Source organism: Camponotus vicinus, unplaced genomic scaffold, assembly GCF_025532165.1.
Source record: "Camponotus vicinus isolate PSW18456_S1 unplaced genomic scaffold, iyCamVici1.0 SCAF_12, whole genome shotgun sequence".
NCBI classification, from domain to species: Eukaryota; Metazoa; Arthropoda; class Insecta; order Hymenoptera; family Formicidae; genus Camponotus; species Camponotus vicinus.
In genome coordinates, this window is record NW_028141948.1 from 17,202,991 (window position 1) to 17,229,502 (window position 26,512).

General features: G+C 42.6%; 1 protein-coding gene across 7 annotated transcripts in view; it reads right to left on the reverse strand.

Annotated features, from left to right (window-relative positions):
- Positions 1-26,512, reverse strand: part of LOC145963229 (uncharacterized) — a 120,071-nt gene that overhangs the window by 5,394 nt on the left and 88,165 nt on the right. For 6 of the 7 annotated variants that reach the window (XM_083084951.1, XM_083084950.1, XM_083084948.1 and 3 more), the window contains 6 exons: positions 6,436-6,674; positions 3,508-3,584; positions 2,443-2,532; positions 1,284-1,476; positions 1,055-1,176; positions 721-914 (listed from right to left, as the gene is read on the reverse strand). In XM_083084951.1, the coding sequence (XP_082941077.1) occupies positions 721-914; positions 1,055-1,176; positions 1,284-1,476; positions 2,443-2,532; positions 3,508-3,584; positions 6,436-6,674 (915 nt within the window). Of the gene's footprint in view, positions 1-720; positions 915-1,054; positions 1,177-1,283; positions 1,477-2,442; positions 2,533-3,507; positions 3,585-6,435; positions 6,675-26,512 lie in introns of those variants that run through there. The other variant, XR_014436102.1, reaches the window with a different exon arrangement.

Below are 26,512 nucleotides of genomic sequence, written 5' to 3' on the forward strand. Positions count from 1 at the left end.
AGATTCGCATCGAGTGTTTCGCATCTAGAGTTGCACAAGACTTAAGACAATATTCTTAAAAATATTGTATTGGTATTGAAAATGTTTGAAAATTTAAATTCTGTCTTGGTACTGGGTGAATTTTCGCAGCAAAATTTCGTCTTGTATCTTATCTCGTTGTTATCTTATCTCGATTTTATTAATTTTTATCTAATACTGAACAATTGTTTAAAATAATATTTAACAACTCTTCATAATATATAACAATCTAAGATAATTATTACTGTCATTATATTTATTAATATATTGCCAATATATTCATGTCACAATAAAAGAATCGCGTACCTCTGTTGTACATATATGTAAAGTTTGGTATATAACTATATAACATTATATAAAATTTTATATATATCATTTATTTTATTTATTATATTAATTATTTTTAAATTTGTTAATATAAATGTGTTTTTATCTATTAAATAAAATTTTTTAAATGCATAATATAGTGGTTTTTTCCATTTAATTTAATTTATAAATACATATACATTTTAGCTTTTTTAAAACCCAATAATCTTGTCGATCTTAATCTTGATATTATCTTGTTAACTAATTAAAAATCTTATCTTGATCTTGTTTTCGAATTTCGAGACAAGACAAGACAATACTATCAAAATTAGTCTTGGTATCTCGCGCAACCCTATTCGCATCTATATCTAAATTACGTGTAAGAACAATACTCACTTTGGTTCGCAGTGCGCTATCCGAAAGTCGAAATTGATTCGTGTGACGAACATGTCGGTCTCGAGGCGAATTTCGTGTACACTTGGCGGTGGAAGCGCAATGGCAAGCCCGATCATGCCCATCAAGGGTGGCGCGGACTTTCTCGTATGGCTAAATACAAACTGTGGCCTCAAACGACACAGCAACAATACAACCTGTATATATACGCGGGTATAAAAATATATTTTAGTAACTGCATATCGTTATATAGATGAAACCGCTGAAATTAAGCATATGTGTGAAAACGATATCAAATATATTAGAATTATCACGCGCGAATATATTTTGCACTCACCCGATAACCCGACGATTTGAAATGACATCCCCTCTTCGTCAGAGTGGATTTCATCCTGACGCAAAACGCTCGATCGTATCCCTTGTAGAGTCCGGTCGGCGTTAGCGCCATTACCGAGGCCACTGAGGATACAAAAGAGAATTGAACCCACTCGAAATAATTACGAATATCTACTTGTATTGTGTGTTTACTAATAAAATGCGCGCATTCATATGACGCGGAGAGTTACCGTCGGGATTTGCGGTAGAGGACGAACCATGGTCTTCCGACGCGCCGCTACTCGGCGAGGCTAGACCCGAGTTCGATGAATGCGGTCCCGAGGTGTTCGTCGACGTCGCGAGTAACAGGCCAAGCTGCTCGGCGACCTCGGCGTGATCTTGCTGATGGACGTAATCGAAAACACTCGACCCCGTCATTTCTACCTGAAATTAAGCGACCGTCTTCTTCTCATCGTGACAGGATTTTTTTTTCGATTTTTTGACGATCGGGAATAAACGCTCCGTCGGAGACAAAATTACATCGTGCCCCAGCCAGACAGCTATCTTATAAATGTTTCGGCATCGCGCCCGAGACAGAGGGGGTACATAGGGGATGCCTCTCGCGAAGAAGCGCGGGGAAGCCGACCGCGGCCGCGGCAGCCATGTTTGTGCCAACGTCGGCTTTCCGTCGGTTTTCCGAATCCCCGAAACACCCTATTGATTGCCCCACGAGCTTCGCAGGAACCCGAGAGCTAGTACACCGGTCACCTCCCGTACCACCTCGCTCGCTTTACCCCGCGCCGCTTCTACTCCCTTTCCTCCCCCCGTCTACCTTCTCGCTCGCGGCATTAGGAATGGCGAACACGCCGCCGTGCAGAGGCTACGTGAGCCGCATGCGACCACCTCTTCCACCCGCCGCCATCCACCCATCCCCTTTTCCCCGTCTATGTCATGCTCGCCGTCGTGCCAGCCAGTATGGCCGCCAACTCGTACAACCTTCTCCTCTTTTCCTCCCTTGACCTCTCCTCCTTATTCTTCTCTACAACGCTATCAACTTTTCCTCCTCCTCCTCCTCCTCTTTCTCTACCTCTGCCAGCATCGCTACCACCACCCGCCACCACCAACCAGCATCACCACTACTACGTTTCAACGTTTCAACCTCCTTCTCTTCCGTCAACTTTTTCCCTCTCCCCCTCCATATACCTTTATACCTTTCTACTATCTCTGGCCTTCCGGCTGATGGTACACGTTGCATTCGTATACGCTGGCGCGCCCGCGTTGCTTTTTATTCGCTTTCGCTTTCTCGTTATCGTTATCACTTTTCTCCCACGCACCCCTAACCCGCGCGCGTCCACCCGTCTCTCCACCACCCGGCTTCATCGATATTTCGCTACAACGAGCCACGCTTACCTGTGAGAGGCCAAGATATATCGAAACGGTCTCGGATATGTACAGGAATCTGCCATCAGCAGCGACAGCCATCGCGAAGCCGTCCAGGGACTAGTGACAGAAAATACGAGACACTTGAGGAACTTCGGATCGAATATTCTCGGATACGAAGGCTTTTCGGATGTTTATATAGTCTCCCGAATATCGATAATCTTACGTTTTCGAATTATCTTTTGCATATGTTTAATATATGTATGCATATTTATATTCGTATCCGATAGATATTTAATAATTCTGATTGAAAAATTTAATGGAGAAAAGATATACTTTATTATAATACTTTAATAATCCTCAACAATTTTTTTTTGGTTCTAGCCTTCGACTTAAAAGTCTTAAATAAAAATTTATATCCATACAGTTTTATTGAAGACTACTCTCTCAGATTATATTAGAGATTCGATATCTTCAAATTATTTTTAAATAAATAGCTTTTTTAAAAATGCACGATTAATATTTGAAATATTTTTTATAATTGATATGCTTGTTGAAAACTATAGAAATATGATAAAAACTTGGAGAAAAATATTTTTAAATAGAAATACAACAGATTTAAAAACACACGTAAAATATAACGTAATATTGTCGATAAAAAAGATACTATTCTATTACCACTATTCAGAATATACAATTCATTAAAGAAAAAAAAAATTGTGAACTTTAATAATTCTCGACAATCTGACTTAGCATATAAACGAGAATGCTGCGTCTTCTATCTATAAAATTTTCTGATATAAACTAATTTCGCGGAATAAATTCACATCAGTTTTGAAAAAAGTTACAATATTTAATTATCAAGAAATAAAAGTATGTCGATTTTAGAAAATCTCTATATCGGTCCTGATATCATTTTTCTACATTTCACATATATTTGCTCGATTGCTTTATACAATTTTGATTGGAGAATTTACAAAAAGCTCGCGATGTGTAATGATATTTAAAAAGAATATATTAAAATTTTAGAGAATATTTAATTCATTAAATGCATTATCATTTATTATTTGTGACGTGACAAGCAAATAAGCTTACCTGTAATATGTGGGTACCTTGATGAATTTCGAAATGATCTATTGCTGCATTTGACGATGATCTGACTCGATTAGCACCTGTGAATGAAAATTTTATTAATACACAACACAGGACGTCTAAGATATAGAGATACGAATAGTTTCTTTTTATCATTTTTAATTAAAATGTGAATTTCTCTTATAATAGCGTTTCAGACTGTGTAGTAAAATTTGTATTTGGATATTTAAATCGATACAATTTGATTCGTCGACTATTATTTACGTCGCTCGGAGATCAGAAATTTCTTTAGACAAGTATCAGGTGACGTAATGTTGGACAGTTACGACGAACTGGCATACGCTTATCCAGAAAGGTATCCTCGATTGATCAATGATACGTGACTCACACGCGATATACACGCCGCGCTGAATTCGACCCCTTTTGCGCCTTCTTTTCTCCCCTCGTTTAACAAACAAGACGCAGGCTACTTCTTACCGTAATAATAATCCTACGCTCCCCAGCAGCCCCGTAATGAAAGACTTAGAAGACTCGATCAAACTTGGCGCGCGAACCGCTTAATCTCGTAAGTCCATCGGGATGAGAGACGGAATGGCTCGACTCGTCGGACTGACCCTAGTAGTTCGGGTTTTCGGTCAACAAGGTAATGCCGATATTTCCTACCGTATATATAAGACCGAACTCTGGGTCTAATCTAACTGGATTTCGTCTCGACGAATGCCTTTGTTCTTCTAATCATAATATCCCTTTCGTCAACGCGTCTACGAATTCTCGCGTACTCAAGGGCCCAGTCTATTCTAGCAGGATGAAAAGTTTATTTTTAGGATTTTTTTGAAGAATTTTGGAAATTGATCTTTTAGCATCTTACACCTTTTTATCGATATTTAAACAGTACGTCAATATTTTTTAATCTTTTATCGAAGCGTTCCATCTTTCGGTCGAAGATGAATTTAGCACCTCGACCAACCCTCGCGTCCGTTGCTCCGCCATTTATCATAATATTTTGATAAATATAACTTGACCGCGCGTATTTGCTTTTAGGCAGTTAGAAAAATATCCGTACGCGCGATATTTCTGGACAAATATCACGTAATTGGCCCATCGATCGATTATTCTAGCCGAATACTTCGCGAATCAACCGTTCTCGAAATCTCAAATCATTTTACTCAGTTAAGTCGAGAAGTCCTCGTAACGGGAGAGCTGGCCCTGACATGCGGAGCACTGAATAGAAGAGGGGCGGCACTGGATTTAGTTTGACGAGGAGTTGCGGCAGCGATGCGCGGCACCTAACTCAATTTCGTTAGTTTAGTTACATTGGCGGTTGGTAACGCGAGGCCTTGCGCGCGTATAGGGGTTGTCGTGATTAGATTTTCATGCGGATAGTGGCAGACGAGAGAGAGACGCATCTATACCTAAGCCTTTATACGTACCCGCGTACGTGCGGAACCTCTCTCTAACGTTTTTCGCGACCCTCCCGCACTGTAAATATTAACTCAACCAGCACCCACCCTTGCGCACTCCGAAAATATGCGGCGGCTACGAGCGACTAAGGTTTCCCGACAATGCAGTCCTTACGATTTCTCTTCGTGGAGAAAGGATTTTTCTCTCATCGAGTAGACGGGTTGTATTTATTCTTCGCGATCTCCGATCAATAATAAAAGTCTGTTTCTTCTTTGAAAATCCACTTGACCCGTATATAAAGCCCGTGAAATACATAAAGCAACGATAGAGCGAACGGTATATCCACATTAATGAAGAAAAAGATTGCGAGAGAGCGACGAAGCGAAAGTGCACTAAAATAAGCCAGTAGCTCTACCCCCTTTTCGCTAAATGAAGCACGAAAATGAAAGAGGCCCGCGGCGATCTTATCGCTCGATGATTGCCGACAATTCTCTATTACTATGTATCTCTAGAAATCTCTCGCCGGCTGCATGGTCACTGGAATTATAAAGGATATCTGAAAGCTCGATCTATCGCCGACGAGCCTGCGCCTTCCTCAAGGAAGCGACTGTCCAATCTTTTCGATATAATCCTAACGTGTCCCCGATAGTTTTCATTTCGTGTTACAAAAGTATTTTATGTAGTTGCGAAAGATGCGATATAAAGACGAAAAATTCTTCTCATCCGAGGCACATTGTTATAAATCGAATTATGTTACACAAGTGTCGCGAGGCAAAACGCATCGATTCTGTCTGACAATAGAAGAGACACGTGTCTATCAAGGAGACGTTTGGAGACAAGTCGGGTGTTCGCTGACTTTGACGCGATTATAACGCGGTTGCTTCCCTCATTTTTACTTTTACTCTATTATTTCTTCTCCAATTTATATATTTAATTTGTGAAATATATTAAATTATTAATATCAGTATATGTGTCAGAAAATATCAAGAATACATGTATTACACGTACGATGAAATATTGCATGACGATACATTTCGCGCGTGTCTGCCGCAATACCAATCTACTCCACTGCAGACGACGCGAGCGTAAAGGAATTATAACGCGGCTGACTTCCTCTCTTATTCTTATCCCTGGAGAGAAAGTTAGGTTCACGGAATATGGGTCCTGATCCCCCCTATTAACAGTCTGGATGACTCCCCCTTTCCGGAGGTTAAACGCTGATCCATCAAGAGACATCATCGGCAGATATATCTTCATTCGGCCGACTACTCGGATTACATGTCTATCGTAATAAATTAAAACAAAATGTTTCGTTCGAAATTGCGATATTCTATCGCCCTTGACAGATGGATGACACAAGTAAGAGTAAGTGGAGAATCTCTCGCGTTATATTCGTTAATTATACATGTAAAATAAAAATTATTTCATTGCAAATTCAATGTAAGATAGGGATCAGAATCCATGATTTTCCCGTCGACAAATTAAGGAATGTGAGCGAGAGAGAATCGCGAGACTCGTGTTTTATCTTACCTTTGACAGATTTGCTGGGCGGTGGACCGTCGCGGGACCACGGCGGATCGCCGTGACTGGAGAAATCGCGGAGTTTGAGATACGAGATCGTTAGTCTTATTATGGAGGCTTTATCCAGCTGGGAGGTAATGGCCGCCGGTAGAGGAAGCATTTTCGCGAGCTCGTAGAACTCAAAGTTCTCTTTACCCCGTCGCGACCTCGCCGCGTCCCGGCTCTTCTCCTTGCGCAACTCCAAGATGCTGTAATTCAAACACACACGCACAGCGGTTACAGCGGCGAAACAATGCATTTCTTCGACGGATTACAAGTAAACGTTATTATACATGTGGATGGCAGTTTGCGTGAGAGTATACAGAGTAATCCCCAGAGAAATAATTCCGAATACAAACGAATATACTCGATCCTCGATTAGAATTGCGAGCACGAGAGCGTTACGAGCTCGGCTATTTTTATTCGACTCGGGATTATCGGTTGAAGCGTTAACGGTTCGATAAATATCCCGACGCTTATGGATTCGGGGTGATAAGTTGGTCATAGAGAGAAAGACGGCGATCGGCCCGCAAATTCGTTCCATGCTTCCTGTGTGTGGCGCGTTCCTTTTAAGGGATCCTTGCGCACGTGTCGTATCGCGACGTGTCTCTCTTAATGGCAAACTTACATCGGGGGTGGGAGTTATTTCGCGCAAATGCGCGCAGCGTGCGATACATACGGCGGCGAAGCTGAAATTATGCGGTCGCGCAAATAGGTATAAAGGTGAAGAGGCGTGGCGATAGTGTGTGTATGTATGTATATGTGTGTGCGCGCGTGTGTGTGTGTGTGTCGTGGTGTGCTACCGGCATACATTATTCAAAAGCGCTATGAAGCCCGTGTTTACTGACAAGCCGGCGAATGTATCCGCGAGAGAACATCGACGTAACGTAACCACGCCCCAGTGGACCGGCCCTTCGGTACCGGTTTTACATTTAAAACTGTAAACCACCGGCCAATGAAACGGCGGATACGTTTGCACGAAATCTATGCGCACCTCTTGATAGCGCTTGGTCATTAACCTCTGGTACGAATCGTTTTTATCCGCCGCGCGAGTGAATCGCGATAAACGCTTCTTGCCAGAATATACGCAAAATTTTTATTAGATTGCGATAAAAACATTTTTTTTTTCAATGTCATTCGTGTTTCGCGAATGCGAGATTCAAGATGCGTTTTGCTTCTCCCATCTCGAACGGCGATTAACTCTTTTTGTTCGAAAAATGGGCAACTGTGCGCGCGAAATCTGTCCCCAGGAAGGCATCAGAGTTAGGAGTTTAGCCCATTAACTAACTTCCGTCGTTCTCCGATGGGGACCGGAGGCTTGGTGGAAGCGTCTGTCGCGGTCTGGAGCCGAAATGATTCGAAACGCGATGGGATTTTTATTCGTTCGCTATTGCGCTTAACGACTGTAAAACACCGGTATACTTTCTCTACCTATCTACCCGAGCTTGTCTCTCCCTCGCGCGAGATATGCCAACACGATGGTAACCCATTATGACCATTTTCGGCTGCGAACAGGGATCGGAAGTCGTAAAAACGGAAGAAAAGGGAGAAGAGAGCATCCCTCCTCTTGATAGTATAAGCTGCCACTGTGTCAGAATCTTGTTTCGGTATTTCACAGACATTCCGCGACGCTCGATCCCTCTGTCCTCGGTAAAGTTTCGTTTACAGGCAGACTTTCGTCTTCGTCCCAAAGGGATAATGACAGATTCTTCCCTTGGCCGCGTTCTCAACGAATGATAGACTATTGTATTCGAGTTTGCATTCGAGTTTGTTTCTACTTTTGGTACCGCGATTACTTGTTTCAGTTACATCAAACACACATCACATTCTCAATATTAATATAATATATACTTGAGAGAAAAAAATATTAATGATAAATTCTTGAACGTCGCCAGTAGATAAAATAAATGAAAGTAATTTAATCGACCACACCGGCAATATTTATTGATGAAAAATTCACAACGTTTCGACCATGGGTTTTGGTCCTTATCAAGTGAACTGAAATTATTACATATAATATAAACAATAAATGAATTACAATAAAATGTGACCAAAAAATGGAGAAAGAAGAAAAAAATCATATACATACATTATCTTAGGTAACTAATACGTGGTGAGAAATAAAGAAATCACTGTGTCAAGTCATGTCGACCTCTCAATCCAACACAAAGAGAAAGACTAAACCACCTTTATTAGTCTATCATAAATATCGTTTAAACTTTCAGTGTCCTTTTGTAAGTTGTGTGTTGTCAGACTTTTTGATGAAAAACATTTCACACACACAGCAATTTCTCTCTTTCTCACATGTCTCTCATTATGCAGAATAACCGGTGTTGACCAATCGAAGTCATGATTAAGTTCCAATTTATGTTTGCTAACCACAGAAAGATTGCTTTCGTGCAATTTAATGTTGTTGCAATGTTCTTTGATACGAGTGCCTAAATGTCTTTTTGTTTGGCCAATATATGACATATTACAATTTTTACAGTTTAACTTGTAAACAACCTCAGTCCTGTTATTAATAGGCAATCTATCTTTTCCACGTTTAATTAATGAATTCAGTTTATTAGGTACATTATAGACAACCTTCAGACCAACATTTTTAAAAAGGCGACTAATCTCATCACTCAAGCTCTCTACAAGCGGCAACGAGATGTAACATGATGTAGTCGCATTATCACATTCCGTATTCATATTTACATTGTCGCGGTGTTTCAAAAATTCTAGTCTTTTTTTAACGTAACGGTTAGTAATTTGAGTTGGAAAACAATTGTTGGAAAGAATCTGTTTAATAATATCGATGTTCTTAAAATGAAATCGAACGTCGAAAAAAATATTATTTCTGATACAAAGATACCGCTCTCCGTCACGGAAACGCTAGCCAAATCAACGACACGATTAAAAGCCGTCTCTCCGATGATTGGCAAAGATAAAAAATACAAGGAACGAAGGGGCAGTTTCCTTTGACCGAATCTATCCCCCAAGAGGAACGGAACTTGGAAAAGCTAGACCTAAACGCACGGCCGCCCTCGTCCGTTCGGCCAGGTTCGCGTGGTTCGAGACGTCTGCAGACGTGTGAAAATAAAATTACGCCCAACTTTCGGTCAAATTGGTTGGAATTGGGCGGCGGCGGCGGTGGCGGCGAGGGCTCGCGAGTCCCGAAAGTCCCGCGGGACCGGAGATAGTGGTCCCTTTCGACGCAACCATCGCCGGTATATCCTTGGCGATCCTCGAGAAAGGCGCGCCGCTAACGTAGCGTCCTTTCGCCTTCTCTCAAAGTGCTGCCCATCAATAATTCAGCAGAGAGCTATGACGAGCTCTCGCCCCCTCGGATATCCGCAACCCTCCGTTTCTTCCTTCTTCGCGGATTCGAATCGTCGAGTCGCCACCGCTCCAGAGATACGAGAGAAATGGCAGCTGCGCGTAATAATCGGCCAGATTACCGTGCGGATAACATCGTTTCCCTATGTCGATGGAATTCGTGACCGTGGAAAGCTCTCGCGAACTCGATACATACGCGCCAGATTGCTCGGGATTATTTCTATTTTATAATATATTTCTTTAATATCACACGTCTACTCAAATCTTGTAAAAAATGCCCTGAAAATTCCGAGCAAGTTACCTTTAAAAAATGTGTATAATATATTAGTTTACTATATTTTTACTATTTATAATTACAAAATTACTATTTACAATTAATAAAGATAAGAGATAAGAATTTTTAAATAGATATTATTTGTATATATCTTTCAAATTTCTTTACATCGTGATTTCACGGTCTCACGATCTCACAATATATAAAACAAAATAAGAAAAACTCGTTTTTTTCACAAGATTGAATATTTATCGGCTACCAAGATTGTGTCACTTGGCATAAAATTTTTATTTTTATCGTTACAAAAAAATTGCGCGATACGTAATCCCGTATACACGGCAAAGTTCCCCGGTAACGACAGTGTCTCCGAATATGATTTCGCGACAAGGGAAGCGAGAACGGTATTGGCAACCGTAGAAATTATAATGCGCGTCGTAACGCGGGCTCATCGACTAATTCAATTAAACGATTCATTTGCCGGTCCCAAGCACCACCTGAGGGTATGTCCCGTTCCGTCTGTATTTCCGCGTCTGTGTGTTCTCGCGTCTCCGTGTATGCGCGCGCGAAGAGGAGAGAACGTGAGTCGGAAAAGGACCTTCCAACCTACTCCCCGGAGAGCCGTAGCCTCGCGCAACAATACAATGCTCCTAATGTTACGGCTCCAGTTTCGACATAATTTTCTTTCGCGGCCCCGCCGGGCCGAGGGTGGCTATCGGATGCCCGGGCTTTTGTAGCGTTTCGACGAAAAATGTCATTTCCGCTGACCGTCCGATAACGAGGAGCGAGGAATAAGTTTTACGCGCGCGGCGATTAGATTTCGAGACCGGCGTCTCGTAAACTTCAGTCATGGACAAGGTAGGCGGAGGGCTCTTTCACCAGCAATAGCGACGCTTTATTTCGCAACCTTTCAAATTCACCCGATATATAGCCAGTTTCGAAGAAATCGCGCCGATGACGATAGAATCGGCGCGATTTCGCAAAAGCCGCTGAAAAAGTATTGCTACCGCTTGTCTTTCGCCGCTTATGTTTTTATTCGATGTCATGAATTATTCACGATACATCCCTCGCTTCTAGTGGACCATAGTCCGCGATTTCATTCATGATGCAACGCTTGAATCATGCCGAGTTTTATAAGCGAGTGCGAAGGAGATAATGTCGCGTGTGTAAATTCGCAGCGTGTTGCGCAATTACGAATACAAGGTTTAGAGAGGACACTTTGCCGTTGGATGCAATAAAATGAAAAAAAAAGAAACAATTGCGTGTAAACAATATTTACAGTTTGTATCGCAATTTTCGAGTTTTGCGCGCGAGTCTTTCGATATAAATATCATTTTACTGAGCGAGATTAATTTATTATTACAACATTTTTATATAAGTTACTCTGTGTGTATCCTTTGTATTCTAATATTCATCGACATACGATAGACAACGCGAGATACAAGTGAAGTGCTTTCCACAGAACAGGGCGGGATCTGAATGAAAGCGGATGAAACAAAAAACAGAAAAAAAAGAATAACGCCGGGAGCACTATAAAGCATCCCGCTACATCCGCGGACGTAAATCACGACGCATGCATACATGCTTGCATACACATCTACAATAAAACCGCGAGGAGGGAGGGAAAAGAAAGAGAGGGTAAAAAATGGAAAGAGTCGCGATGTGCGCGACAGCGAAAGGGCGAGGGGGAGAGGAAAGGAGGGAGAGAAAAGGAGACAGAAATTGAGGGAACGAGAGAGACGGAGACAGCGGGTAGATAGAGAGACGGAGGGAAGTTGGCTCCTGATGACGCGCAGATAAGGGAGGGCTTAAAGTCTACGTGATGAGCTTCCCGATGCGGAGGAGCGGAGGTCGAGCCTGAGAACTTTCGGTAAATGCACTTGTAAGAGCTGTTTCTTCTTTCCTTAACATTTTGGACGCAAACTTTCCCCAATATCAAGTCTGGTTTACAGCGCGAATTGTGCGGTTTGGCTCTTCATCTTTGCACTGCGCCTTTCTATTAATATCCAGGTAAAATTCATCGAAGAGGTCACTTTCTAATTATCATTACAATTGAAAGACTCGGAGAGATCGGAAAGAATATTATAGCGCGTTTTTTTACGAATATTTTAAATGTTATCAATGGAGATAAAATATATAGATGAATTAATTATGTATAAATAGAAATAATATATATATATGTATTAATAATATTATTACATTCTTTACGAAAGCAATAATTTTGTTAGTCTAATAATATACGATACTCTAATAATATACGATCACTAATATAAAATTATAAAAAGTTACAAGAAAAAAGAATCAATTTATTTTCATCACACGACTGAAAAAAATTAAAAGTAATATAATATGCGAATTTAGAAAAATAATGCCAACGAGAAAAAAAATATATGTAGAAAAACTATATATGCCAATAATACCATAAATTTTTTTAAAGACATTTAATAATATTATGTAATAATTATATAATAATTAATTCATTATATAATAAAATTATGCAAAAAAATGTTACATACAAAAAAAGAAGTTCAATCTATAAAAATAATATAACATGTATGATATCATAAGAAGATCGAATTGGCAGAGGCATGGACATCCACTGAAAAGTTAAGTAGTCAGCTAACAGAGAAAGCAAGGGGTTTCGAAAGGCCTCACGTCCGTGGCTCGCATCCGGATGCGCTTGGTGTCTTAACTTCCGGGAACGTGAGCCCGTGGCGCGACACGGTCTCGTCGCCAAAGTCAGATACGAATCCGCGGTCACTGATCTCCGGGTCGAAGTTAATTGTGATTTTTTGACGCTCTCTCACACTATTATATTTTTCAATCTGAATAATTAATCGTTCACGATATTACATTGTCGAGTAGAGCAAAAATGTTTACGAAATTTTACTCGCACGGAACTCTTGTTGAAGAAAATTATGAAATTTCGTGCATCGCATCAATTAATTAAACGTGCAATAAATTGCAAAAATTCGAATAAAAAATAAAAATATATAAAACATATTTTATCCCAAATATAAAAAAATACGCGAGGAGAGAAAACTTTTTCGCAAAGATGCAACGTGCACGATTAAGGACCAAGGACCAGGTCGAGTCGCATCAGCGCGATTGGTTCGTTACCGGTACGATGTCGGAAAATCAAAATAGAGGTATATTGGAAAGGAGATAAGGGCGACAAGCCAAAGGTAACATTTGACGGCTCCCCCGGTTGCCCCGTCAGCATCAGCGTTCTTCCGATATCGCATCGGGTTTACGGCCGCGGCGTGACGTACTCGTCTACCCCCATTGGTTTACCACCCTCGCGCCTTATACCTACCTACCTACCGCCACCCATCACCATTCCCATTATCCACTCACTGTGACAGAGCTCTCTTGGGACCGTACCCTGTACTACGGCCGGCCCTTCCATCCGATTTCGAAGGGCCGCGGAAATTCTCGATGTCAACCGCTCCTCGTACCTACGTAATTTGTCGAACGGGACATGATTACGTCAAGAGAGGCATAAATAATAAATGACGCACTGGGATTAAGAGTATCTCTTAAACGTTCTCGCGCGCGTTCTCGGGGGTAGGTAAAATTAAATCCCGCCACGTAAAGTGTTTCAAATTATCTTTCACACACACCTGGATCTTTGCTAGATATTTGCACGATCGATTTCGTCTCTCATCTCGAGACGTAGCTCTATTTTTACTTGTCTTCTAAGAAAGGTTTAGAATCAAAGAAAGATGTAAATCTCAATGTATATTAATTTTACCTTTCGAGCAGGTCGAAACTTATTTTTGGAGATCCAGGTGTGTCATTTTTTATTACAAACCACAATTTGGACAATAAGATTACGTTTACGTTTCGTAATTACAAGAAAATAAAAGAGATTTAAAAATCTTTAATGATCGATCGATAGATCCATATACGTGATGGTTTAATCTCGAGACGAGAATTGTCGCGCTGGATCGCCGGGTCGATCGCCGTCCAAGATGCAGCGACGTCGTTAACGATAACTATATAAGCGTACGTAATTAGAGAAATAAGTATAAGAGAAACAACATGCCCTGGCTCGAGGAGAGGACCCTGACTCTGTTTGTACGGGACACAGAGGTCCGCCGGTACGAACCAGGAGTGCGTGAACGCGGGGTTGATGTTGAGCGCCCCAGCGGCCCCCTGATGGGGTCCGCCGACACCGACACCGACACCGACCCCGACCGGGCTTTGACGTTGAAAGCCCCCGTAATCCATGGCCACCTGATACGGCAACATTTTCTTCAGACTCAGTGTCACTTATGTTGGCACTTATCAAAAGACAGAAGTCTATCAATCGGCGCGCACTCTTCACCCGCGTGCCACGCGATACACAAACCGGCACTCGAATCGGCACCCGTGTACGGAAACCGAAACGACCATTCTCGTCATCGCCGTCGGCGCTGCTTCGAATCGCCCGCGACGCGATCTGTCAAATCCCGGAGGGGGTGTGGGTGCGTGATCGAGAGGGTAACGGAAGCGCGACGAGCTTCGAACCAACGACCGTCCCGGGCCGTTCGTGACCGTGCGAGCGACTAGATGGGACTGTACCGTCCACGAGACGTCGCCGGCGCACAGAGAGGACGCGGAGGAACGAAGGAGAGTTGGGAGAGTACGTGAATAACGGGAGCGTGCGCCGAATAACGGGCGGAGTTATCCCGCCCATGAAACGCCCTGCCCGACGAACGATACTGCTGGATACTGACTTCCTGGGGAGACGCGCATCCGCCCACCATCCTGTCTTATTTCGTCGACGTTGTCGTCGTCGTCGTCGTCTTCGTCTTCGTCTTCGTCGTCCTCGTTGTCGTCGTCGTCGTCGTCATCTTTGGTTTCGTCGTCGTCGTCTTCGGCTTCGTCGTCGTCATCTTTGACTTTGTCGTCGTCGTCTTCGGCTTCGTCGTTGTCGCGATCGTGGTGTTTCACTCCGCTCCGAGAGCCGACGTTGTTCTCTCTCTTGCTCCCTCTCTTTCGTGCTATGCGACGCGATGCAACCTCGTTCCTCTTCATCGAGTATGCTCCGACAAGATTCTTCGTGCGATTTTCATTTCTGTACTTCCCCCCCCCCCGTCGAGACCATGATTGCTAATATATAGTATTATATTTACGTCGTTAATAACAGGTATGTTCGCAGTGATAAATTATTTCTTAAATGTGTGTGTATATGTATGGATAAAAATTACTTTAATCTCTTCAGGGATAAATTTAAGTCGGAAAGAATTATTTCATCTATCTCTTCAATTTTTTATTGAAAATATATTTATGGTTCAATATTAAATAAAATTAAAAAATTGAAGAATGTTTGAAATTTCCGAAAAAATGCACTCATTGTGCGTTAAAATTAACTATTCATCAAAGGATTTTATACACTTAATGTATGTGTTGATATCCTTGAAGGGACTAAAAACTTATGTATAAACTAAGTGTGCGTGCGGCCAATATTATTCGCCATGATGTCGGCATTATCGAGAATGTCGAACAAGCCTTTCGTACTTATGGAAGCCAAGAATTTTCAGCTTCTGATCGATGTATCAATTTGTTAGGTACATGTGATTCTGCGTAGCCTGCTTACTACAAAGAAATACTTAATATTTATCTTGTAATTGTATTTTTATACAACTCACAGACGAAATTAACAATATCGTCGATTACATATTTAAAAGTCTTTTATTTTTCCACATTTTTTAATTTAATTCTTGCAACGAAAAAAATTTGGAGCGATTAACACGCCGTCGAAATTTTCAAAGAGATTTGAGATTAAATTAACTTACGAGAGAACGCTAATATTAATGATAGAGAGGGTGTACCCGAGCAGTTAATTACGCGAACAAACTCCAAGAACAATCTCTGTAGTTCGATGCATCTATTGATCGCAGATACGGTCTCCCATATACGTGTAATCTTAACGCGAATCAGGTCTACAAGCTATTCCATGCCTAGGAATTAGTCCTAGCATCCTATCAAATAAATTTTCTGTCTTTATACCCAACTACGTTTGGTTATTTATTTGTTACTTAAATTCGGAATTATATTACCAAGTTACTTACTTTGAATAATATCCAGATTCGAATATCCAGATATTAAAATTGCAAACAACATCCGAATATTCTGATCTTTGAAATAACTGATATATAACTGAATTTTATATTCCATATTATATATTTTTCATTGAAAGAAAGCGCTCTGTAATTAATGAGCATAAATTATGAAACAGCCCCTGTGATTTTGATATATAAATTATATATAAATTTTAATATATATCATTGAATTTTATAATCACATCTAATCTCATCTAATATTATTGAGATGATAAGTAGAATCAGTTAATCAAAAATTCGATTTAATTTCACTTGGAAAGTATTCTATGCGTTTCTCAATATTCATGATTATTTAATTATATCAAAAGAAAAATAAATACGCGTTTTATTTCGGATAATCGAAATAAGCAGCTACCAGGAAAATACTCGACATAAATGAGATAATGGTATATCTTTTTTGCAATAATAATTTTCTACATATGATTTTGATCGTAAAACTACAAAATTAACGCAAAAAATGATGGAACTTTCAAGTCATCTCCGGAGAGCTTTTCACCTCCCTCTTTAACGTTCTAGGATTAAAGCGACTCTAATTACGTATACGAGAGACACACAGAGAAGGATCTTTGAGGAGTACATTTTTTGCGCATTTTTTTGTAACGGAGATCGTTTATATGCGGTAAAAATGTAGGCGGTTGTTCGCATTTCTAGAGTCGGGCGACGAGAATCTAGCCTGCTACAAGACGATCGAAGCCTAGCACGGGAAACGACGCATCGGCATTGCTAGATACGCGACGAGCTCGCGCGCTGCGTGTATACTTAGCATGCATCCCCGATACGAAGGATTCCTTATTGTATCGTTGCACGTGAGCGTAATGCACAAATATGAACTTGGCTGCGGGCTCGTTTCTACCGAGAGAGTGCCTCGCGGTGATAACTCCGTTCTCATAATCATACATATGGATGTCCCGTGCTACTGGTTGTGCGTCTCTTTTCGATGACTAATATATTTATTGCAAATTATTTTTACATATATACACGTTATGTTGCCTTTTTCCCTAAACGAGAAATTAAACACAATATTTTTTAATTTTGTCTAATTTGTTTCGATTGACACTCAATTAATTAATATTCCGCGGAAAAACAATAGATGCATCACGAAAGTGCGTACATATCGAACGAGGAAGAGATTCCCTTGGATTACGTCAAACTATGGCTAGTTGGTTTTCTAAATATATCGCAGCCAACGATCACGTTCGAGCAATCTTTATCGGATCGCGCAAACTCCAGGTACAGGTGGAGAGCTACATAGCTCTCTCCGTCGCATTAACTCGCTGGTTAATCGCCTGCTTCTTCAATCGGATAATATCGCCTCTATACGTATATAACGATTCGTATCTAACCCTTTTCCGGGACAATGTATCAGTGCGGACATAAACGTCGGCCGTCGGGTAAAGAAGGGCCCCATAAAAGCCACCCCGGCCCTCGCTAACCGCGGACGCGATAAGAGCTATCTCCATTCTCTAATTGAAAGTTAATTGGTCCACCGTTAGTTAGTCGTACGAAAACCCGGGCGCTTCCACTCCCGGTTAGTCTACCGCTCTCGGCTCGGGGCGGCAATTTAGGAACGCTGTACCGACAATAATGAGACCCTATCTTATGGCGTTACCGCCGAACACTGCCACCGCTTCGGGTACACGTATTACCTACGGTGTTACGTGCGCGCCAAGTCCTCCCACGTGTCCGTAATAAACTGGTCCGGCGCCTCTCTCCGTGTCGTAATCGACAATTTCCGACAAACACGTACCCGAACGCACGTATATCTGAGACAGAAAGATTACGATCGAGGCCTTCCAAGAGCGAGGAGCGCCGCTTGCCGGCTGCACGTACCCCTTCCAACTAGTTACGCGTGTTATGCTACTTATTGTTAGTTGTGGATACCGATTACTCGTAGACTGGAAGGGTAATATCGCGACGTAAAGCGAGTATCGTTTGTGGGATACATCGACAAGTGGGATAAATTCCAATTATATCATTGGAGACACAAGAAGGTGTAAAAATACAAAAATTAGAAGCTTGCTGGACGATACTCGCGCGAAAAAAAGATTCCCTTCTTCGATCGATGTCGATTTCGAATGGACGAGAGAGAGATATCGAGCAGAAATGTCTCGGCATCGCGAAAAGGCAAGCATATTTGCCCACGGGGCACGAGATATCCATGGGGTACGAGGGTTAACGTACATAAGCGTATGCGGCTCCTGTAATTTTTCAAATTGCACCGCTGTCATTCAACCCTCCGACCTTCGGACTCACAAGCGGAAACGCATCGTTCTTTCTCTGTCTTTCTCTTCCTTTCTCCCGCCGCTGTCATCCCTCCCGTCTTTCCCCGACCCACCCTCTGTCCGCCTCCTCTCTCGCGCGCGTCTTCGCCTCTCGTGCCAAATTCTCCCTCCGCTTTCCACACGGCATAAGGGGAGCCTGGCTACTAACGAGAAACGAAGTTATTTGAGGGTGCTACAGAAAGGAGTCGGACAATCATAATAATCAAGTGCGATTCGCGTTTATTGTTGGCGATTATTGCTCGCCAACCCTCTTGGAAAAGCTCGCGCGCGCGACACGGTGGTAATAAATAATAACAACCGAATGAATCTTCGCACCGCGGCGCGAAATAAATAGAGTTAAAAAGTTCACTGATAGCGAGAACAGTTTCGCTCTCTGTCTCCCGCGAGATAAGTCCTCGTGAAATATTTCGTGACGGCTCTTCCGACCGCGCCGCTTCCGTCGCCTCGTAATGGCTAAGCTCATTTCACCATCGGTTTTCGCTTAATGAGAATATCGTTCTGTTTCTTCTTTCATAAATTCTGTTTACATATACCCGAAAGATCTTTGACAGAAATATGGATTCCGTACAATTCATAATAATCTTCAATATTAATGCAATTTGCGATATTTTGTCCATGTCAATTTTCAAACCACAAGATAACAAAGTAAAACGAAAGTTTTTCACGCTCCGATCGTTTATCAAAATTTCGCCACGTATCGAACATATTGAAATAAGAGAGGCGAGACATTAGCGTGTATAAAGGCCATCCCCTTGTTCCGCGATTCATAATTGCGTCGGGGTTTCAATTACGTCTGTCGTCGAGAGAAAGAGAGAGAGAGAGAAAGATTAGCGAAACAAATTGCTTTCGCCGGCCCGGCACGCACATATTAGCGTAATTTTTTTAACATTAAAGGAAAAAAAACTGCTCCTCTCTTCGCCCCAGGACCTTCGGAAAAAAGCGCTCGTAGTTACGCCACCCTGGCACCCTCCCTGTCGCGCTACTTAATTATGCCTCGCCATCTTCGCTCGCAGGCCGGAGTAATCTCCTCGTTCGCCGCCGCTCCTTTCACGACGCGAGCTGCGTGCACATTCTTGTCGGGATATTACCTTTTTTTCTCCTCTTTTTTGACGGTACGATTCTGTCACCGTCAGCTACTACGCGTATTTCACCGACGCTAATGTGACACTTTTCTAGCGCTATCCGAAATTACTTCGCGCACCCAATGTCTGAGGAATCGTGAAGCGGAATTCGTCAAAGGCTGCATTTTCACTGAAAATCTGACCAACCGGCCGCAACTGGAGTTGATTAGATTCTATTTACTGGACGCGAATTTAGTAGCCCGATCACCCTTCGCTTCCGCCTATTTCATTCCCCTTGTAGCAAATCAACCGGGGCCGCGATCCTACAGACCTTTCTTAGTCCGTCGTTAATTTAGAGGAAGGAGCGAACACGCCGTACATCGATCCAGTGATTCTTTCGCGAGAGTGCGATTTTTTGCACAAATAGTATAAGCAAGATTTCTTAAAAGTTTACATCGAAAAAGGCCCGCCGAGAATTTATTTATTAACGTTTACTATCGCGAGATGCGTCTTTTAGTTTCACCGTCTTTTTTCGCGACGACGAATGACACGGAAAGCTTTCGATCGGTCTCGAGCAAGGAAAATAATCATGTTTCCGCCTCCTGCATTCTTGCGCACGCAGCGAGAGAGAACGCAGCAATTTTTGGACTTTCAAGCGTGCCGTGTCGTAGATTGACAAGCGGGGCAAGCGCGGACTAGCGGTAGAGAAAATGGGGATCGGGGGAAGGAAATAACAGGGTTCGGGACCCTATATCGGCGAGCGAGGCAATCACATCCCCCTTCAAGAACACACTGGCATTCACTGAACTTTAAAATCAAATAATGCCTATTAAAATAACAATACGCGCATCTCCGGCGAGAGCAGGTTAAACATTCTCTCGTTCAACGCTAACCCGCTCGCCTACGCGAATTACCATACGGGATCGGGTTACGACAATTACGTTACGTATCGTCGTCGCTATACATACCGATTCAAATTAAGAGGGGGAGAGAGGGCGTCTCTCTCTCCGCACACCCTCTAATATCTTAATCAAACCTCGAAGACGGTTTGTTTTCGCATATCCGTGATTTATATCCCTCGTACTTACCCAACGCGTATCGCTCTGATAACTTATTTCGTGAAACGACCCGTTAACGACCCGTTATAATGGCTGCGTGTAAATAGTCGCGCTTAAGACAAACCTCTCGCGAAGACAATTTTCCGAAATCCTCCACCTGTGCGAGCGAAACACGGAGATCGTTATCGCGAATTGTCGCCGCCCAAGATTGGATACAACGGAAACGGTGACAGGATCGTAACCCAAGATCGTTATCGTCGCGTTGCGCGATGGTTATCGCGTCGTAATATATTACATAAATGGTGTTACAAAGCCGCTTGTATTTTTCAGCGCGACAAACACTACTTTAGCTATTATACATCGATAGTCGCATTAAAAAAAATTCAAAAGTAAATTTATATTTCTCGTCTTTGCCGAGTATACATGTGTATCGCGATTTTCCGTATTGATCGCATCGCGCGATCGACATGTAACAACATGGTAGGTTTCGTCAGGGAGGTTCAACCAGGGGTGTCGATATTTACGATAAAACTGCTCTTCGGAAAAATTCCCCCAAGACGAGGGAAATTGCACGCGACGATTTAGACGATTATTGGATAGTCGTTCGACGCGTCCGTCTATTAAATCAATCGTATCGATCAATTTGTATCATTTTATACTCTTGTCGATTCAGATAAGATCGCGTGATAAAATTGCACTATGCTGCCATGTGCGTACAAAAGTTGCAGAAATGATTTTAATCGCTCGGCGCGAATTTATACCTTGTCTCAAAGTAAAAAATAGTAATCAAAAATTAATAAGCATTTTACATGCGATTATTAAGAAGAAATAAAATAACAATGAGGACGAGAAAGACCAATATTTACACATGTACGGACGAATCAAAGACAGCTGAATTCGTAGCGGACGTTATTTAGGTCGGAGGAGCAATTTCTTGGCCATTCGCGATTTCCATGCGGGACAAAAGGGGAGAAACGTCGCTCCCCGGGCTCGAGAGAGCTAAAGTTAGAAATGGAAAGGTGAGTTTCCAAGCGGCTATCAACCGCCGTGGCGCCAGTCATCTAACGACTCGCGCTGACAACCGGATGCGAGAGAGGAGAGGCCGATACTCGCCTCTCGTACCGAGCTCCCGCATCGGTCATTAGCATGCGACTCGCGGACGTACATATTTTGGGGAGTCCTCGCGAAGAATACCAATATTCCGCTTTGACATTCCAATAAAACGCGGTCGTTTTGTTTATGAGCTTGTACGCGATGCGTGCGTGAGCGTGCGCGCGCAGCCACGTCGTCCACGTCGTCACCGTCGAGGTGGTTACATCAAAACGCATGAATGGTATTGGAGATTGAAATGGGAACGAAGAGACAGGGAGTATACGACCGCACCCACACCAATCGGTGCCAGACTGCTGGAAATGCGTTAACGAACGTCGTGCCACCCTCTTCAGCCGCTTCTCATCGAGTACACGAGTAAAAGGGACCTCGTATTCTCTCTTCGGCGGCTCTCCTACTGCTTTCCTACCGCTAATTCTTTTCCCTAACTTTATCGTTTTTATTACGGTATTTTTTTTTCACGCCATTCGCCTCGCTTCCCGAAAGGTATCGCCGCAATTTAATCGTCTACACGTAGATGATTTATCAAGCGCTGTCGCCAACATTTTACGTCTGTATCTCTTATGCGGAAAATAAATGGACAAGCTCGACAGGCGGCACGGTGGAGATAATTATTAAATTATTATTTTCGCGAGGGTACCGAGTCATAACTAATGCAGCGTCGGAGCAAGATGTGGTAAGAAGGAAGGGAGAAGATACAGAATCAATTTTCCATATTCTTCCGCAAAGAACCCTCAAGTGCCGGACGGCAAGATATACACAAAAGTCCAATCGTGTACATGTGCGCGAAAGAAAGGAAGAGAATTCGATCTCGAGAATCGAAATCTTTCCAATTCAACTTGATATCTCTCGAATACGCAAAGGATTTCGCATACGTCGCAATATTCCGCGAAACGAGCCCTTATGCAGACGCATGTACGACTTCCGTCCGCGGTCTCGTTACTCGTACGGCGATCCCGATGATGATCCCTAAGTGCTCCGTCGACCTTATCGTTGCGCGCGCGATTCGTCTCGTACAAGTTAAGGAAATCATCGTGCCGTGGAGGCAGAAGGAATGGCCGAGAGAAGATAAGTGGTGGAATGGATAGCGAAGGTGTCATCGATGCGCGCGCGTATTATGGCAATGATTGGTATGCCCGGCCGATCGATCTACGATCCCCGGTCCCCGCGACGATCGATCCACGATTCCCTCCTTCCCTCTTCTGTCGCTTCTTCTCCCCCTTCCCCCTTCGAGCGGGTTTCCCCGGCAGGATATCGAGAATTACCGGACACAATGGCATATACATGGTCTCGCATCGCGATCCGTTCTTCGCTCGCTCACATATACACGTACATATATCTGTGTATATATCGAGTATACGCGCATAATACACATTAGACTTGTTGGTATGTAGTTGAAAATTGCACCATTTCCTTGTTACGTCGCGCATCGGACCGTCCAGCCGCAAACCGCACGGTGGTGCTTTGTACTTTGCGGCCACCAACTCTGCTATATATTAAAATTATTGCTACCGCGCGCGGCGGAGTATCTTCGCTTTTATCAAGCCGTACTTGTATCTCGTTGGAAAATCGCTGAAATGTGAATCGGAATAATATAGAAAATCTGAAATGTTACGGAAATTCAGAGAGCGTTACTACGCGTCCTCCCCGGCCGGTGTGAGATGATGCGGAGATATACGTTACTGACGTTTCGTTACGTTACGCCGCTTCTGTGGCGTGTGCAGCCAACGTTTCATCTGATCCACGCGCCGGGACAGTGTCGTAAAATAGCTTAGCCGAGGCGATGCGATGATAGAGGAATCCGTTACAGCATCGAAGTTTTCCTTTTTTCTTTCTTTTCCTTCATCTCTGCGCTGCCATCTCCTCATTTTTACGAGCGCACAGGCACCCGTTTCGGAACAGAGTAACGGCGCGAGAGCAACGCGTCCGGTAATATATTATTATATCTCTATACCTGCGACTCCCACAAGTTCCTTACATCTCTGTTTAAGCGTCCGAGATCGGAACAGAGATCAGATTCTTCTCGAGGTAACAGTATCGGGGGTGTCGTAACGGTACTCTGTGTCACACTGTTGTGGACGCGTGTATGTGTGTGATATCGGAATAACAATAAGCACTCTGAAATATAATGCACACGCGTGTATTAATTATGCAAAAAAATCCAGCGCTCTCAGCTGATTGCTCGTATTGTCACATGTGCGAAAAAGTCACATTTTTCACATGTTGTATAACTAAAAGCGACAAGAGGACGACAATTTTAATTCATTATAAATTTATCAATTTCATTTTGAACTTTGACGATCCGTGATTCGCGACAAAAGTCGAGACAGAAAACAGCTTTGAAAAAGTTTTCTTCCGAAATGTACATCAGAATACTCGAATACATTAATATGCAACACAACATTGTAGATAGAAATCTGTGTTGAATTTTGTGTAATTTGTAAAATGAACTTTATTACATTTTCCTATATCGATTGTTACAAAAGTAACGTAAAGTTACTTATAATAAAATGTAAACTTTAAATGTATAATACAAACAGTCACGTCGATGCGACACGGTTCCTACACACGAGGCAATATGTACGCCGAGAGTAGTATATTTATCATGTAAGCGAGCAATTTAGGGAAGATCATTTTTCACAGGGTGCGACGACTTTGGATTCCGGGGTGTGTGACTCGGTAAGGGTGAATGGGGTGTTATTGGCCGGCGGGCGAACACCAGACGGACACCTCACCCTCGACCGGAGATCTTCGGCCTGACTGATGATTTTTGCTTTCCAGTATCGTATCTTATCGATACACGCCACGTATATTCGCAATTCTTTCGTTCGATCATCCATCGTTTTTATTATATTCACGATGCAACGCATGGATGCATCGATGATTTTCTAATCTTATTTTTTAAGAGAAAATCACGATAAATGTTTATTGCTTTACCGCACAATACGAGATACGACATTGTGGCAATCCTTTACGGCGGAGTAAACACGCGTTACATTCGGACTTTGTACCGCGATCGAAACGCAATTTCGCTAATTAGTCCCTTTCCGAGGAAGGCGCGGTGTACACGTCGATTGAGAGGGGAGAGGATTCGTTTTCCCGCGGGTATACAGATAAAAGAGCGTCGAGAAACGAAGCACGGAGAAGTAACGGCCTGTTAAAGATAAGGAAATGAGGTGTCGCACCCTGCGATCTCGGAAAGGCCGGAAGGGTCTTTTCTTCCGCGCCCGGTGTGTCGTACCGGAGCACCCCTTGGAGGATTTTCCTCCCTCGGTACGTTTCGGAGTTGGCTGTTGAGCTTCGAATACCTTTACGCTCGGACGCTCGGACCCGGTCAGCTGACCCTTCCTTCCTTCGATAAAATGCACCGTAATGCCGTCCACTTTTCATCGATCGAGCGCTCCGTCCCTTTCAGATGCGTGTCTCGTATTTTCGAGTGCGTCTCGGAAAAACGCTTCCGGCATATCTCGTGGAAAATAACGTCAGACTAGTGAATATGCATCTCTTGTGTAGCAGAGAGAGTATATACTCTTGTTTAGCATTATCTGTAATAATATGTAGGACCCGCGCGCGATTTTGTCCTTCGACCGCGCTTATAAGTCAGCGCAAATTCGATGCTAGCCAGAGAATTCTTATCTTAATGTAGCAAATAACTGGAGGGAGCGAGGTAGATAACAGTACCTACCGATCTAATCTCGCGGCTGATTTAACTCGCTTCATAATTCTTCAACCTAATCTGAATCCGTATAAGCATTAGGTCTCCCTTATGGGCTTCATAAGCGCATCTCTCTCTCCCGTATTTAATTTAATATATTTCTGTTTCCTCTGCACTAATCAGTCACTCCGGTTTCTATTGATATCAATAAAAAATGTTTCGAAAATTATTCATTTTTTCTGGATTTTCTTTAGATGCTTGTCGTGCTAGACATCCAAACTGAAATGCGGCATCTTGCTGTCAACGCGAAACAGTCGAGCAATCTTTATTCGCGTATTAGCATTAAATGCATTTCACCAGAAATTTTTTTTTAAATAATTTTATTAAAAATGTTGGAAAAAAACTTTGTGTCATAACTTGGAAATTTACAAGCAATTTACGAGCAGTTACATTCCTCCTACATCGGGTTGACAATATATGCATGACTGCAAAAAGATAAACTGTGGCCAATCCTACGACAGTTGGTGTTGACAGTCGATTCCGCAAGGTATCTTTGCGGTGTAACGAGGACTCTTGGCATATCCAATGATTTTTAGGGTGCGACACTGCGGGGGGATACGCGAGCCCTTAAAACGTCTGACAAGTCGTGCGTCTGTCTATTCCGTCCCTAGTCCTCTTCCCCCTGGTGTCTCTTAAAATCGCGAGATTTTCAAAACAGATGCACCCTGCCGCCCCCGTGAAATAGCTTTTTAAACTCCTCGACCGATGTTACGCGTTATAAGAGAGGCGGGCGAACAACTCCCCATCTGCTCCCGAATATTCTGATCCTGGCAGTAACAGTCTTAAAGGGCCATTTCATATTTTCCGAGCGATATCCTTACTCTCGGGCGTTTCTCTCCACCACAGTCTCCTTGCTGTAAAGTAGCGAATATTTATGAGGAGCTTCTATAAATGACGCATACCTCTATCGGCCGTTATTTCATTCGCTATTGTTCACGTTCACAAATATATGTATATAGCATATTATGCAATTAAAAGCCAATATTTTCGAAACTAACAGTACGCTTTACAATTATTACAACAATTGTCATCATTGTATTAAATTATAGCTTAAATCTTTGAATTTTGTCCAGCAAAATACATTGTAGATATATGTCATTTTTCGCTTTCACGATGCGA